The sequence below is a fragment of the Gigantopelta aegis genome, chromosome 14 (genome assembly GCF_016097555.1).
Source record: "Gigantopelta aegis isolate Gae_Host chromosome 14, Gae_host_genome, whole genome shotgun sequence".
Classification (NCBI taxonomy): domain Eukaryota; kingdom Metazoa; phylum Mollusca; class Gastropoda; order Neomphalida; family Peltospiridae; genus Gigantopelta; species Gigantopelta aegis.
In genome coordinates this window covers 49,792,715-49,810,700 of record NC_054712.1, presented here as the reverse complement: position 1 = coordinate 49,810,700, position 17,986 = coordinate 49,792,715, and the positions used below count along the sequence as shown (strand labels likewise).

At 35.1% G+C, this 17,986-nt stretch overlaps 2 protein-coding genes across 2 annotated transcripts in view; one reads left to right on the top strand and one right to left on the bottom strand.

The window, feature by feature from the left end:
- The window catches only part of LOC121388663 (phosphatidylinositol-3-phosphatase SAC1-like), a 34,078-nt gene extending 29,670 nt beyond the window's left edge, over positions 1-4,408 (top strand). The window contains exons 17-18 of the mRNA XM_041520104.1: positions 1,170-1,230; positions 3,398-4,408. Coding sequence (XP_041376038.1) covers positions 1,170-1,230; positions 3,398-3,534 — 198 coding nt within the window. The 3' untranslated portion in view covers positions 3,535-4,408. The remainder of the gene's footprint in view (positions 1-1,169; positions 1,231-3,397) is intronic.
- Positions 4,409-7,694: 3,286 nt separating this feature from the next.
- Positions 7,695-17,986, bottom strand: part of LOC121388185 (transmembrane protein 231-like) — a 29,508-nt gene continuing 19,216 nt past the window's right edge. Inside the window, exons 5-7 of the mRNA XM_041519450.1 lie at positions 13,472-13,553; positions 10,096-10,201; positions 7,695-9,242 (exon numbers count right to left, since the gene is read on the bottom strand). Of these exons, the coding sequence (XP_041375384.1) occupies positions 9,077-9,242; positions 10,096-10,201; positions 13,472-13,553 (354 nt within the window). The 3' untranslated portion in view covers positions 7,695-9,076. The remainder of the gene's footprint in view (positions 9,243-10,095; positions 10,202-13,471; positions 13,554-17,986) is intronic.

Genomic DNA, 17,986 nt, shown 5'->3' with positions numbered 1-17,986 from the left:
CTGTTACAACAGTTGGTGAATTTTATTTTAATTTGGCAAAAACATTTGTGTAATAATTGATAGTTTTTTTAGAAAAATTGTAGAGCTGAAAAGTATTGAAATTTCAGGTTTGGTATCCGTATTTTTGGGGTGATTTACCTCGGTATCGGTACCGTATTCGGTATTGAGACGATACTGATACCGATATTGAGCATTTTCGGTATACCTGAGTTAAGGCTTGCCCACTAATTCCGTCTAAATAAAATTAAATTCCATACACAAGGCTCTTGTTTGATTTATACCCAACTCATTTTGCATTTGTCAGATATATTGTTAGTGCTTTAGACACCACACCGCCATTTGTCGTGTCATTACTGCTGTAGCAGCTTAATATAGACCAGTTTAAGAAATAGTTCATGAAAAAAATACTACAAAATTCTGATGTGCTTTTTGAAATCTTGCTTTGATGATTACACATAAGTTGACCTCTGTAGTATTTGAATAACCCATTGGTTTGAAGTAACTTGATATACATAGTACTAACTGATACATAGTACTAACTGATACATAGTACTAACTGATACATAGTACTAACTGTGCAAGTGGTATAGTGCCACTTGTATAACAGAAACACAAGGCGGTGGTTGGGCATAGAGGCCATTAATTGAATTTTTTTGTGGTCAACCTATGTTGATTTTTTACAGGGTACATGTCAGTCGAGAGCACTCCCTAAAATTAGTAGTCACATGATCCTTTCAACAGTGTTGTATTTTTTCACAGAATATATTTTGACTTAGAAATTGTATTGAACTGCCTGGACCCCATTCCACGAAGCGATTGTAGCCCTAAGATCACCTTAAGTGCATATGATAGCTATGCTCTTAAGGTGATCTTAGGACTAAAATCGCTTTGTGGAATGTGGACCTGGAGTAATTAATGATGGTGTGTAACTTTTACTAAATGGTGTGAAACATTTTTCAGTACCAAAATTTTGTTATTTTGAAATATGCTTGGTACAATAAATTGGTATTGTCATGATACCGATACCGAACAGTATATATGGTACACCACACAGCTCTAGAAAATGGCTATAGGTTAACCGTGCACTATATGTTCAGAATTGAAGATAACTTTGGATGTTTATTTTTCCAAAATATTTATGTCATAGAGTTTCTTTTCATCTCTTGCAGGTTCCTGTGATATTTCTGGTTGCCATGGCGATGTTTGTGATAAGCATATTGCTGCCAGATGGTAAACGTTTGTATTTTAAAGAAAAAGAGATTAAAAAAAAAAACTAAAGCCCACTTTTCATTATCACGATTTCGAGTGAGTTTATCAATACAGTGCATACACACAGCACCTTTTTCATATACACGATTCTACGCACTGGCATTCAGCCAATCCATAAGCAATTTTTCTATGCTCGTTTTTTTCTAGTGCAGTGACATCATACTGCAAAGGGCATGATTTAGCTCTGTCGGTTAAGGTGCTCGTGTTGCAGGATCTAACCACTTCGGTGGATCCATTCAGCTGATTGGAATTTTTCTCGTTCCAACCAGTGCACTACAACTGGTCAAAGGCTGTGGTATGTGCTTTCCTGTCTGTGGGAAAGTGCATATAAAAGATCCCTTGCTGCATTAGGTTTCCTCTGATGACTATGAGTCACAGTTTCCAAATGTTTGACATCCAATAGCTGATGATTAATTAATCGATGTGCTCCAATGGTTTCGTTAAAGAAAACGAACTTCTTTTTCTTCATACTGCAAAGTATTTACTTGCAGCTTAAAAATACACTCAGACGTCAAAATTCTGTATAATAAAGTAGTCTCTCCAGTATTTTAGGAAAGGGATGGAGGGAATCGGTAGAGTTGGTTCCACTTATAGGAAGGTATGGTACCTAAGATTTGCAGGGTACAAGTACTTCGAAAATGTCTTGTAAACGACGATGAATCGGATTACTCTGGTAGTTCAAGACGATGGCATGACTTGTGATTTTGGATGGCGGCCTAAATAAACAGATGGCGGATATTACTATAGCTGCCAATGGATGGCGGGCGTATTGGAAATTAGTCTTAAGAGATGGAGGGCCCCGTCATTGCTTATGACATGTAGCGAGACCCTTGTAATAATCCACTTGTGAAAACTCAGATGTAGATAAATTGTGTGGGGAATCATGTTAATGGTAAGCGGTCCATATTCCTGCTTCTAGCATTGATCGTGTATACTTTGAGAGTTATGTAGCTTGGTGGTTAAATACTTGGCTGGGGTGTGAGGTGTTTATAGATCAATCCCCTTCAGTGGACTCTTTATTTTTTTTTGTCTCAACCAGAACCCAGTAACTTGTACATCAGAGGCTGTGATATATATTAATTTCTTTTCAACATCACCTGTTCTCAAACAAGTAGCAGCGAAGGAAAAAAGAAGGAAGTTACAGTTACGTGACTGGAACTAGAGGGAGTATACAGTAGAAGAATTTTAGGCCATCCCATTGGCTGTTGAGATGTTTTCTCTAATATCCATTGCGGTTTTGTTAAATTAAATATGTGGTGAAAACAAGTTTTCTCCTCTCTCAACCAAATGTCAAAATAAGCAAACTATGAAATAGTTGAAAATATGGCAAGGTGTTATTAGACAAATTCCTTTTCTTGTGCACCATTTTGTATACATCCATATTATTTCAGTTTTTATACATTCGTCTTTGACAGGTAGTATTATGGTATAGTGTTGTCTGTCTGTAAACTTTTTGTTTCTGAAGCATATTTATAAATTTATATAGGATTATCAAACCTTGTATGCAAGTACAACTTGGTATGGTGGGTGTGTCACATACCACTAGATGTAGGTCACTGCGACCTACTTTTCGCACATTACTGCACATTAACAGAAATCCTTGTCAGAGCCATAATATTTTCCTCATCAATTCATCTAGGATCATCAAACCTTGCATCAAAGTACAACTTGGGATGTCAGTGTGTCGAGTACCATAACTATGTCACTGCGACCTACTTTTGATGGGTATATAATGTACCTAACCGGTACTCGTTTCAGTTGAAATATATTTAAATTTTATATCGTAAATGATCTTTTCACCAATTGTCCAATATAAACTGTCATTTTACATATGAAGAGTTTCATCGCAAAACACGATAAACGCCATACTAAAAACCATTGTGCAAACACCACTCAGACACTGTTCACGCGTAGACAAACACAAGTTCAAATTCAGTTTTCAGCAAAACGCGATACGATTGTCTAAGGATATATCGCAGATTACAGAGAAACTAGCGTAGTGTTTATGGTGGTTTGGAATAAAATGTTTCTAGGATTGGGTGTGTATATCGAGTTTTGTGATGAAACTTCATATATACTGCTTTGTAACGAATGTTATTTTAACGTTTTATTTTAACTATTGTTTCAGAACACTTTACAGAGAACCTGATGTACATATTGTTCTGGGGGACAGCCTCGGCGATCACCCTGGCTGTTATAGTCACGTATGGACAGGAATTTGTCGATCAGCCGCGACTCGCACAGGCCAAGGTCAAAATGGATTAGCTATATGAACGGGGAACTTTTATTGTGTAACAACGAGATGTTGTCCGTTACCAAAACTGTGACAATTGTGACGCTGTTTATTTCTGGAAATTATCTTTCCTAAGATTGTGTTGCAGGCTTTTTCTTCTTCTTTTCTTTTTTTTTGAATTTCCACTGTTTGTGAAACTTCCAACACTATTTTTGAAAATCCTAACAAAATCCGACATTATTTCCAACAATCGAAACACTATTTTTCTAATTTCCAAAAATTTATTGGGATGCATTTTTTGAAAATTATATTTTGTTTCATTTTAACACTATTTCTGAAAATTGCAATATTATTTTTGGAAATCTCAACACTATTTTTGGATATTCCAAAAACAATATTGATACTACAACAAAGGAACGAACTGTTGGCAAAATGAAAACCAGCTTGACAAGAGGTAATGGTTTCTGTTTTATTATCCACATACATGTAGTTCAAGATATACAGGGAAATATAAACAGTAGGACACACATAACGATTTCACGTGCATAACGAATGACATAATTTTGGGAAGCGACATCATAACTTAATGCGGCTTCTCCAGTCTTAGCTGTGTGTTATCGCTTACCAAAACGGTCTTTACTTTTGAAACGTTTTGACATGGTCCTTGTTATTCATATTAAAAAATTATTACACTCGCGTGTGAATCATACTGATTTTACGAAACTTGTCAGGATTCATGTACTACCCTCACTCGCTCAGGCAATACAAACATCCTGCCACTTGTTTTGTCAAATCAGTACGACACAAGGTCATGAAATAATCTCTATGTATTTCTCTTAGCTGCCTTGTACTGTTACTTCCTCATTATAATATTGCCCTAGCACAAAGAAAAGCAGTGGTAATGGTTTCTTCTCTAATTTGTCTCATTATATCCTGCAATTATAGCTGATGTAGGATAAAGCTGCTGTTAGCTGAATGCAGAAAGCACTGGCCGGAATGCGGTAAACAATTGTGTGAACTATAGGAAATGTTTTGTTTAACAATGCACTCAACACATTTTATTTACGGTTATATGGCATCGGACATAAGGTCAAGGACCACACAGATATCGAGAGGAAACCCACTGTCGCCACTTCATGGACTACTCTTTTCGATTAACAGCAAGGGATCTTTTATATGCACCATTCCACAGACAGGATAGCACATACCACGGCCTTTGATATACCAGTCGTGGTGCACTGGCTGGAACAAGAAATAGCCCAATGTGCCCACCGACGGGGATCGATCCTAGACCGACCGCATAGCAAGCGAGCGTGTGTGAACTACAGCGTCAGTGCAGTGTTTTTAGTAGAGAGAACGTGGTTATGTTTGAATGTTGTACTGAGCAGCATTTTCTGGGGGAAAGTGGCAGAATTAAAAACGTTATACATGTTCTGTAGCAGAATCTATTTCTAATAGAATGGATCTCTGGCTGGAGTGATAAGCTAGAAGTATGCTGCATACCATGTGCCTGTAAACAAATAACAGAAAATAGCCTAGAGCGATCAAATGTCTATACTGTCTATACTGTCTATACTGCAGGGTTCGTAACGGTCTTTAAGTTCCTTGAAAGGCTTTGAATTTAACAAAATTATATTTAGGTCTTTGAATATTTAGTCTTTAAATTATCACAAATCATAGCCAAAGCAATATTTTTTACAGCTGCATGCACTTGATATTTTCCAGTTATAAGGTTTAATCTGTCATGCATGTAAAAAAGCTCAATTTTTTGCCAAACTTATGTGGTATTTTTAACCGCTGTGTAAGTCTTTGAAAATAGGTAAAAGTCCTTGAATTTGTTTGGTCTTTAAAGCTATGAACGTTGATACTATTTTCAGCAATACCATGTAAAAGCAGCTTAAGGCTTGTCATTTTAACAAGATTCAATGTGCTCTAGTGGCATCATTAAATAAAACAAACTTTACTTTTTAACAAGATTAACTGTACTTAAGATGTCTTGTTGCCAGAATTAACTGTAATGACTACAGTGTTGTGAATCTGACGCCCTGAAATGACAGCCGATATTGTTCAATACAAAACTGAAGAACTCCGGGACCAAATAGAAATAATTTGACATGCAATACATCTGGTTTTGTAGAGACCCTCCTCCAGTATACTGTGTAATGTGTACATCAGATATTTATTACTCTACTTCACATTTAATATTTATTTATTATCCAGATTTTGTTTATGATGTTCAATGCACTGATGTTTGTATTAAAGGGACATTCCTGAGTTTGTTGCATTGTAAGATGTTTCCAACTAATAAAAATATTTCTAGAATTAAACTTACATATTAAATATATTTTCTTGTTTAGAATATTAGTGTCTGTATATTCAATGTGTTTCTGGTCGTCTTAATATTTGTAAGAAGCCCAAACTGGATTTTGTCTTCAACTAATTTCGTACATACGAAAAAAACATATTTTAGGAAATAAAATGAAATTTAACCTAGTATAAATATTAGAACGATCAGAAACACTTAATAAACAGCCACTAATATTTTATGCAGGAAAATATATTTGATATGTAATTACAATCGTTAAAAAGTCTGTTAGTCGATAACATCTTAAAAATTGCAGCAAAGTCAGAAATGTTTCTTTAATAGAAGTTTAGGGTCAGACAGTCAGCTTTGTACGTTGTATGTGATGGGGACCACTCTATAGTCCGAAGGTTTAATAGTCTGGGGTTACTACTGAACCTAGGGTTAGGGTTAGGGTTAGTGTTGAACCTTCGGACTATAGAGCTGTAGCTGTATGTAATAAGATTTTTCCACATTTAACAAGGTTTCCATCCGTGCTTAAATGCCAATACATTTTGTAATATCTTTTGCTTCAAACATTCATCAGGAATGTTATCGATCCATTTTTATTTATTGTGTGTTCTTGAAGGATGCATTAACCTAATTAATCCTAACTAATATTCCAGTGTCTTAGCAGGGAAAACAAATACTAAATTAAATGATAAATAATATTAAATGTGATGTACAGTCATAAAAATATTGGATCTAGTGTGTAATAAAAATAAATACTGGATCCAGTGAAATGTGTACTGTATTGTTAATAAATAAAGAAATGTAAATAATTATATAAATATGTACATATCATTAGATGCCATGTTTGTATTACTATAGCATCATGGCATTTTAAAAGGTTTATTTTAATTTTACATTGGGGGAAAAATGACAGTAGAATGATGTCAGAAAGCTGTGCTACAAAAACGGTCTTGCACACGTGCCCTAGATGGTAATGTCTTTTCATTGGTCAGTTGGTTTTGTCATTTAGGAGATAGACGACCAGTGCTACCTGTTGATTATGTCATTCTCTTAGCACAGGTATTACCTGAAATCACGTAATATGTAATGCTGCATGCATTCCTCTTAGTGACGTAATATATATCAGCTGAGAGGAGTAATTTTGCAGTACAAAAATAAAATGCAGTGAATTTTGCAATAATTATACTAAAATTAAAAGAATCGTTGAACTAGAAAATATTTCTGGCACTCATCCTTTTGTAGATGTTTTTTTCTGACACATCTCAAGAAAATCAATCCTTGGAGCTTGCTAAAGCTTTCTCTAAGGATTGATTTTTTTGAGACTCCAGTCAGAAAAAATATCAACAAAAGGACGAGAAACAATTAAGCTTGATTATAAATTCAAAACATTATAAAAAAGAAGAAATAACATTATGATGGTACATCTTGATAGGTGTCATAACACAGTAAAACATGAATTAATGTTTTAACGACAGCTGAGGAAAAATAATAAATAGGCTGTTGGGTATCGGTGATAAAAATATGAATGAATTCAGTGTTCGACAAATGGTTAAGAAAGTCACTAGCCCTCACAGAAGCTGTGGCTAGTATTCTATGTATTATTGTAATATAGTTGGAAAGTTCCACTAGCCGGGACCCAGGGCTTGTAGATTTGTCGGACCATAATGAATTGATGATCAACATCAATATAAAAATTCCAATGTTAAACCAACTAAACTAATTGGCGAGAAGGCTACATAAGACATGATGCTGTAGGAAATTAGTTTAGAAAGGCTGAAACACCGATTCAATGATTGGTATCTGAGCAGACTCCACTGTCCCACTTTTAACCTTTTAACCTCTTTTTAGATCCCCACCCAGTTAAAACACAACAAAGTATTTACATCTAAAAATATAGCTTTTACTTCTTATGAAGATCATAAATGTAATAACAATGCTAGATGATTGTAATTCATAACATGTATGAACACTCCACTATACAATGTACATGTATTATGAAACATTTACAGCAAGATGAAGAATATATATAGTATGTAATGTAATAATAATGTACACGTGAACATTATTAGAATGTAATTCATACTGAATGTTGTAATTGTATAATGTCTAGAGATATTGTACATAACTATGTATATAGTACATGCAATATTAACGATACTACATAACTGATTGATAAAAAAGAAAGAATTGTATGCTTATTGATACAGTTACATATACAGGCACTGGAAAAGGTAAGCTTTCCTGTTCATACACCAGTATACACTATTCTATATTTAAATACTGTTTTAAAAAAACCCCACTCAGTCTGGTAGATAGATAGATAGATATATATATTTTGGGGATAAGTATGTAGTATTAAAACAAACTATGCCAGAGACAGACAATGCAGTAACTATATAAGATGTTTAATTTTAAACTAAATTCTCATAAGACCCTGTCACACATTCGTAACACTAAGATGGAGAGATGTCTACAATAATGAAACAAGACAAACAATTAGCCAATAAAATGTATCGTTGCCATCTTAAATATACTGTATTGAAATACTGGCCAAAAAGTGATTTTTTACTTTCTTTTTTTATTATCGCTGTTAATGGATGTTTGTTTCATATGAACAAACTGCACATCAGAATGTCAGAGTTAACCCATCATCATGGCTTCATTGTGTTCAATAAAATATCTTCCAAATGATGTGTGTTGTCTTGTAATACAATACGGCAGTGTTTGAATAATACAGTAACAACGTGCAATATGTCACTATTATTAGCCAGGTTTGTAAAAACGTCGTATAGGAATGATATCTGAAAATTTGTATATGGTGGTAGTTGGGTTGGGGGACCTGACAATACAATTATTTCACAATTTAAAATCTATATAACATTCATGGATTTATGTAGATGTGGAGAAGTTAATAAATAATGAATATTTTGACGAGTTACATACTGTACAATAAAATGGACGGATTTTGCAGGGATGCGATATCAATCTTTAAAAATAAACACACTTAACTGATTTTTAAAAAGCTGACACCTCTATACCATTAGTCATTTTTCAGCATTTCAGATCCTGTCTATAAACATTATTTTATGTTTAGACAATTAAAAAAAGATAATAAAAAATTGTTTCCATAAAAGTGCCGAAAAAATAAGGTTATAGTAGGTCGGCTTTATATAAAAAAAAACAAAAAAAACACCTGAAATTGAATATTTTTTTTTAACACATCACATCCCTGAGTGTGAAGATCTCATTATGGTGGCTCATCAACCGAGTTTCTTCTGGTCGTACGGACTGACGACTGTGGTCAAGACGAGCTGGTTCTGGAAGATGAACACTTTGATCCTCTCGAAGGCAAACACAAAGAGGACGAGAACCGAGACGTACTGCACCCAGCCCCACTTGATGAGATACCAGAAGCCGGGCGTGTAGCTGACGCTGGGTTAAGGAACAGCAAACGGCAAAGCACAATGTTTTTATTATTTGTTTTAACAACACCACTAGAACACACTGATTTATTAATCAGATAGTCGGCTGGAAGGAAGGAAATGTTTTATTTAACAACGCACTCAACACATTTTATTTACAGTTATATGACGTCAGACATATGGGTAAAGACCACACAAATATTCAGAGAAGAAACCCGCTATCGCCACTTCATGAGCTACTCTTTTCGATTAGCAGCAAGGGATCTTTTATATGCACCATCCCACACAGGATAGCACATACCACAGCCTTTGATATACCAGTCGTGGTGCACTGGCTGAAACGAGAAACAGCCCAATGGGCCCACTGACAGATCAATCCGAGACCAACTGCATATCAAGCAAACACTTTACCACTAGGTGGCGTCCCATCTCTAATGAAATTAAGATGCCCCTGGATGTAAATAAATTTTGTTTTGTTTAATGACACCACTAGAGCACATTGATTTATTAATCTTCAGCTATTGGATGTCAAACATTTGGTAATTTTGACACTCGGAGATAAAACCTGCTACATTTTTCCATTACTAGCAAGGGATCTTTTACATGCACCATCCCAGACAGGATAGCACCTACCACAGCCTTTGATATACCAGTCATGGTGCACTGGCTGGAATGAGAAATAACCCAATGGGCCCACCGACGGGGATCGATCCCAGACCCCTGAATGTGCATCTCAGATCTTCATGTATGTGAAGGACAGTCTTGTCTGAAAATAGCTAAAATGTGTTGCACATGTAGGGATGTTTGTCACGGTTTTAAGAACAGGACCAACCTGAAGACGGACCATGCAAGGATACAGTATAACTTGTTCCGAGTAGTTGACCGTTGCTGTTATAACAAACGGTTTTCCCTGGGCTCGGCCACTCATCCATACCTTGTACTGATCACCTATCTGGGTCGTTACTGAAACAGCATGTATTACATAATTAAAGATACTTCAGTATATTTGGATAGAGCAAAATAAAAAATCATGTGATCACTATAGCGCCCTGACACATACATGAATTCACATTGAAAAAGAAGTGAGCAATTTTAAATGTTATGTCATTTCTATACAATACATGTTTGTTTGTTTGTTTATTAGAGAAGAAAGAAATGTTTTATTTAACAACGCACTCAACACATTTTCATTTATGGTTATATGGCGTCGGACATACATGTATGGTTAAGGACCACACAGACATTGAGAGAGGATACCCGCTGTCACCACTTCATGGGCTACTCTTTTCAATTAGAAGCAAGGGATCTTTTATATGCACCATCCCACAGACAGGGTAGTACATACCATGGCCTTTGATATACCAGTCGTTGTGCACTGGCTGGAACGAGAAATAGCCCAATAAGCCCACCGATGGGGATCAATCCCAAAACCGACCGCGCATCGAGCGAGCGCTCTACTACTGGTCTACGTCCTGCCCTTGTTTATTAGAGTGTCACATGACAATACACATAAAATATTCATACTATATACAATCATGTATTGTCACCCAGCCTACATAGGCTTTTGAGACACTTAAAACATAAAATATGAAGTATCATTCATATAAAAAATGTAATATGTACATGTATACATATAAAAGCAAAAATATATTATATAATTTTTAAAATGTTAAAATCTAATTTCATAATTATAGACCATACTATATAAAATTATAAAAGAATTGTTTCCACTGAAACCACCTAAGGTAGAAGTATATTAAAATAATCAGCATTATGAACATACATGTAGAAACATATTAATTAGCCTACTAATTAAATAAAAAAATCTGAATAACATATTGTGATATAACTGTTTGCTAATTCTAGCATAGGGGAAGCTTGGGAGAGTTGGGCCACATGGAGAGTTATGTCACATAGAAAGTTGGGCCACATGGAGAGTTGGACCACATGGAAAGTTGGGTCACATGGTGAGTTGGACCACCCCTAATTTCACCTACATAGCAAGTTGTTGGGGACAGGTGATAGCTGCCATCTATTTGAAGCACTAAGCATAATCTTTTTATTCAAATTATTGAGGGGGTGGGATGTTGCCCAGTGGTAAAGTGTTCACTTGCAGCGCGGTCGGTCCAGGATCAATCCCTGTCAGTGGACCCATTGGGCTATTTCTCGTCCAGCCAGTGCTCCACAACTGGTATAACAAAGGTTGTGGTATGTGCTATCCTGTATGTGGGATGTTGCATATAAAAGATCCCTTGCTGCTAATCGAAAAGAGTAGCCCATGAAGTGGTGACAGTGGATTTCCTCTCTCAATATCTGTGTGGTCTTTAACCATATGTCTGCATGACGCCATATAGCCGTAAATAAAATGTGTTGAGTGTGTCGTTAAATAAAACATTTCTTTCTTTCTTTCTTTTTATTGATGCAAGAGACTTGAAAATTTCAGGCTGTCGTCCATATACCTACCAGCCGTATGTTCGATGGCTTAACCATGACACCACCGAGGCCAGTAATTCTGTTTTAATTTGATATCCCGATTATTTTACCAATCAAAGTTGATTTATCCTAGTGGAGGGCTACTGGACCATGTAGCCGACTAGCAGTCGTGGGATAGACTGTGATTCTCATAATTTCTGTTTTTAAGCTTCTGCTTGGGCTCTGAATGCCCCTATCCTAGTTAAAATTAAATGGTAACCCATTTTGTTTAAACTGCGTAACCCGTAATCACTCCTAAATGATGTCCTAAATTTAATGCGTGAATAAAAAATGGGTACACATAAACGCGAACAAAACTATTCTTCTCACAATTTTCAGAAAACAAATTCAGGTAACCCATTTTGTTTAAATTGCGTAACCTGTCATGACTTCTGAATGATGTTCTAAATTCAATGCGTGAATAAAAATTGGGTACACAAAAGTCGATTTTCAAGAGCAACATGCAGTGTTCGAAATTAACGGTATCCCGATATCCCGGGGATACCAGACTTTAATTTTGGATACCAGACTTCAAGAACCCAGTATCCCAAAGGGATACCATATAATATTAAATTTTCAGGTGGGATACCAGATTTTTAAATGTTAGTATCCAACTGGGATACTGCCCAAATTTTTTAATCTTGAACACTGAACATGCTATTGTTCTCTCAATATTAAGAGTCCTGTAATAAGGAGCCATAACATACATGATGATGACAAAAATCTGCCATAAGCACATTCAATACCACATCTCTGTTGAAAGAAAGAAAGATAGAAATGTTTTATTTAACGACGCACTCAACACATTTTATTTACGGTTATATGGCGTCAGACATATGGTTAAAGACCACACAGATTTGGAGAGGAAACCCGCTGTCGCCACATAGGCTACTCTTTTATGACAGGCAGCAAGGGATCTTTTATTTGCGTTTCCCACAGGCAGGATAGCACAAACCATGGCCTTTGTTGAACCAGTTATGGATCACTGGTCGGTGCAAGTGGTTTTACACCTACCCATTGAGCCTTGCGGAGTACTCACTCAGGGTTTGGAGTCGGTATCTGGATTAAAAACCCCATGCCTCGACTGGGATCCGAACCCAGTACCTACCAGCCTGTAGACCGATGGCTAACCACGACGCCAGTCACATCTCTGCTGAAGACTGATTCCAAAAGACGATATAGAGTCATGAGAGTGTGTAGCCATCGCTCGTTGTCAGGTGTTTTATTACTATATATGGTTCCAACTCCATTTGTAGGATTGGCATGCACCAGTACAGTCAGTTAAAACCTTCCTACAGCTTCTGAGAAAAGGAAAGTCTTAGGCCCACTTTCCATACACGCTATGATGGCAAACCATTATTAGCCCCACCTTATTAGGGCCTTTCCATAGACCTTAGAAAGGCCTAAAGCAGACTGTAGATAATAGCTGTCTGAGAAGTAATGATTATTGAATCATGTTTTAATTAGTCTATTTTTAAGGGTATTTCAACATCACAGACTCTATTGTATCCAAATTTGTTACAAGTTTGTAAATTAACCAAACTTAGTGTCAATTGTTACAGGTTGAAACTAGGGTTTAGGTGAAAAATATACCTTAGTGTTTAAAAACTAGGGTCTGTCCCTTTAAGGTGCTCACAGATACATGTATACTATAAAGAATAATATTTCAAGTAACGAACTGTAGATATTTTATAAACATACTGCTCAAATTATTTTGAGAGTGAAATACCTTTAACAAAAATAAATTAACACATGACTTACCATTTCTTTCTAAGTAGCGACTGAATATGGTCGACAGTTCATATGTTTCCACAAAGGAGCTGGTGGTATTAATCAGTGTCTCCTGTAATGTAATTATATTACCAAAGTTATACAGCCTCACTCACACACCCTGTGAATACAGTTTTGTATAGAGAATAATAAATACAGTTTTGTATAGAGAATAATAAGTACAGTTTTGTATAGAGAATAATAAGTACAGTTTTGTATAGAGAATAATAAATACAGTTTTGTATAGAGAATAAGAAACACGTTACTACAGTTATCAAATTTATGTTCCAAATAAAATAAATTTTTAGCAAGTGACAAATGAAAATTATATTCACAAGAGACATAATTTTGATAATAACTAGTACAGTTTGTAATTTTATTTATTACCCATATGGGCAGAGAGAAGTGGGTGGAAAAAACATTTCTTCCCCTAGATAACCTACATTTTGACGTCATAAACAGTGCTTCACTATAGGTGGTTAATTGTAAGAATTGTTTCCATGGTGGAAGTCATGTCAATAACTAACTTACGTCATCAGTGATATGTACGTCACAGCTATGACGCAACGCTGCCTCTTGTTCTCAACTTGTAAACTTATTTTCAACAGTATCGTTCGAAAATCTTCCATAAAATGATAAATATTGAAAATGGGTAATAAACAGAATACCCAAATCGCTACTCGGCAATACTATTTATCTTGCACTCATGAATTGGTGTGGTCATTTTCTTGCCATATGGTTCAGGAAGGACAACATCAATTCACTCGTGCAAGATAAACGGTATTGACGAGTAGCAATTGAGTTATTACCTCTGCTACATTTTTCTTTAAAATACCTTCACACACATAAACCACTTTATCATCCATTAAAGGTTTTTGTAGGAGATATCGCTGGCACTCTTATTTGCGACATCTCCTGCGATATTCTCTGCAGGAGATATCCCTTCTTATAATCTTGATTGGTCAAATTTTAATCACAAGACAATATTTGGTTCCATCACTGTGTTTGTTTCAGCACTAAGCCTATCATTAGTGATGTCACGCCACTGCTGTCCTGCTAGTTAACAAGTCTACCACTGCCACATATAGTGACATTCAACCCACATTACTGACATTGTTTACAACTGTCGCAAATGAAAATAATGATAATGTGTGATAAAAAGAATACCCCCCCCCCCCCCCCCCATATATCATAATTTATCAGCACTCGTTGATAAAAGTATAAAAATCCTTAGCAAGCCTCGAATTTCATACCATTATCAATTGGTGGTGATAAATTATGATATCACAACGTGACAAGACACTCGTGAGTATCCTCCATTTATACACTATTAGGATTACCAGTATTGCTATAAGTTTCTATTTTAGTCACGTTTACAGATCATTTTGAGAAACCAAAATTCAATTCTATAAACTAAGATGAGAGATAAACAAAACCTACAATCACTGTTACAGTAACAGTTATATTTTTGCTTCCACTACAAAGTTGTTGTTTTGGGGCGGGTTTTTTGTGGGGGTTTTGTGGGGGTAAAAAAAACTAAAAAAACCCTCATCAATATTAACATTATGGTCTGAATTTAGAAAACTTGTTTTCCTTAAAGACAGGTGTTTAAGCTTTGTTAATGTATGTACCAGTAGTTACACACATGTAAGACAAGAACAGGCTTTGTAAATTCAGCCGTATGTGTGACAGGTGTATAATTTGACATTTTCAACAGAAACTCCAAGGGACTATTATATGTTTATATATTTGTTTCATCAGACAACAAAAACATGTTTTGCCAAGTTATAGTCAAATATCAGAAGTTGATTCCAATAAAGGCTGTTTCAGTTTTATAAAAGTTTATTGAAAAACCTGCATTAAAATTGCTTTCTGGCGAAATGGAAAAACAGCCATGCTAAAATAGTGATGTAATTTGTGACGATTTTCCCCTACTGCAGCCGGGTAATGACATAACAAAACTGATCATGAATGATAGTTTGTTTTGTTTAATGACACCACTAGAGCACATTGATTTATTAATCATCGGCTATTGGATGTCAAACATTTGGTCATTTTGATGCCGTCAGAGGAAACCCGCTACATTTTTCCATTACTAGCAAGGGATCTTTTATATGCACCATCCCACAGACAGGATAGCACATACCACGGCTTTGACAAGAAATAGCCCAATGGGCCCACCGATGGGGATCGATCCCAGACCGACTGCGCATCAAGCAAGCGCTTTACCACTGGGCTACGTCCCGCCCCAATCGTGAATGACGTCATGTAATTAATAACAATATTGTCCTTGTTTTCGAATAACGTTTAGGATGTTTAGTGTAGGTATTTTGTATGACGATTTGTGATGCTTACATGAAAGCAAAAGTAGGAATACGTTTTACTCGTTATTGGGAACACAAAGTACAATGTATACAGCAAAACAGATTTAAAGTGTATACAATGTAGGTAGCTCATTCTGTAATTACCTAGTATATTTCCACCTGCCATCTGTAATTGTATTTCTACCACAGGGCTTCTAGAAATTTTTAAAAATCCACTAATGATTTAAAAAATGTACTAGCCACAATTAAATATTCACTAGCCCTACTTTATTTACTTTACGTTAATACAATTTTACTAAATAATAGTAATAATAAGATATGTCACCAAAAGAGGGAGATAGAGCTTAAAAACACTAACATTGGGGTTGGGGTGGGGTCAAGATTTCATATTTACAAAATAGACTTAACTGCAACATTTGACTCTCTGTTTTTCACAAGCCATCGGGCATGGCAATAGTAATTATTTACTAGCCCAACATTGAATATCACTAGCCATGGGTGTGGGGCTTCCATAACCTAGAAGCCCTGTCTACCGACATTCTATAATTATATTTCTACCCGCATTATGTAAATATATTTAAACTACATGCATGCAGTAATTGTATTTTGATGTTTTATTATTACTTTAATAAAACAATAAATGAAAATTAATTTGTTTAAATTTCAGTTGCTTCTTTAGGTACTATCCGGGGCTAAATTTTAATTTTTTTTAAGTAATTTATAGGTTCAGTTTTGAGGTTGGAATAATTGATACTATTATTATTACATACCTATTCAATCTTACTATAGTGATAAAGACATTTTCAAACCGTGTGATAAAAGTTTCCGGTATCACACACATGTGTGATCTTTTTCTTATATTGCACATGATTGTCACAAAGTATGATTCTTAACATTAGTTAAGTCAATAGATTTAAGAAAGTGTAGTTAATATGACGTTCAATTAAAAAACAATTTGTAAAAAATAAAAGAAGTTATGTAATAAACAGCAAAACAAAAGCTAACATGAACAATATGAATTGGAGAGCGAAAGAATGAATCAGAATGTTTAAATAAATGAATGAATGGAGAAATGAATGAATGAATGAAGAAATGAATGAATGAACAAATGAACAAATGAATTAATTGGTTTGAGCAATGACAGTGCAACTCCCAATGATATTTGTTAGGGTTTGGGGGTTTTTGTTTTGTTTTTTGGGGGCATGTCTTTTTTTATATTAATTACTAAACAAACTAAATATTTGCCTCCATTTAGTCTACAATATTATGAATTCCTACACATATATCGTATAAAAAGTATATATACACATCAGTAATCATAATCAATTTTAATCAATTACATGTTTTCATGTAATCACAATCGTAATCGATTACATTGCTAATCCGCGATTACTTTCATAATTACTCATAATTTACTAAACCCCATAGGTATATTTAGCATCAACTGCAGCACTGGTCAATCAGTGTTGACACTAGAACTGATATCCCATTGTCTGCTACTCTAATAGTAGAACTGTCCGTATATACCGACAGTAAAATTTAACATCAGTATTGCATTTTATAATAAATTATGTTTTACTTAGAAGTTAGCACAATGTGTTTTTAACTATTTTAGAATGTTAAATGTTTGTAGTGCCTCGTGGGCCAGATGTTGTACATGTACTTTCTAACCTTTGTATATATACATATATTAATATTCTATGATTTACGTCATGTGACACAATAATAAAATAACTTAATTATCTTCTTCAAAAAAAATAGTAATAAATTGAAATAAAATAATTTAAAATCTTGCTTTCCTCTCAAAGCATGTAGTGTTATTCCAGGTCTGAATTCATAATTAACAAACGCTTAACAATACATCGTTTGGTCACAGGTGTGCAAGTCCACCTATGGTACTGTGACAAATTTCTCCTTTTTTGTTTGTTACAATGTTCTGCAGACGGGCAGGCAGCTGTAGTATCAAGCTTGATTCCATGGAGAGTCCTCCTCACACTGTCACAAAAACAGCCACAAATCAGGGAACTACATGTAATTAAGCAAAATGCAATCAGCAACTTGTGCAAATATATGTAAAAATATCAATTTATTACTTTACTTCTTTGTTGCTTTCTTTCGGTCATTATTTCCTCATTAATTGATTTTTAAAAATTATTTCATTTATTTTTATTTTTATTTGTGG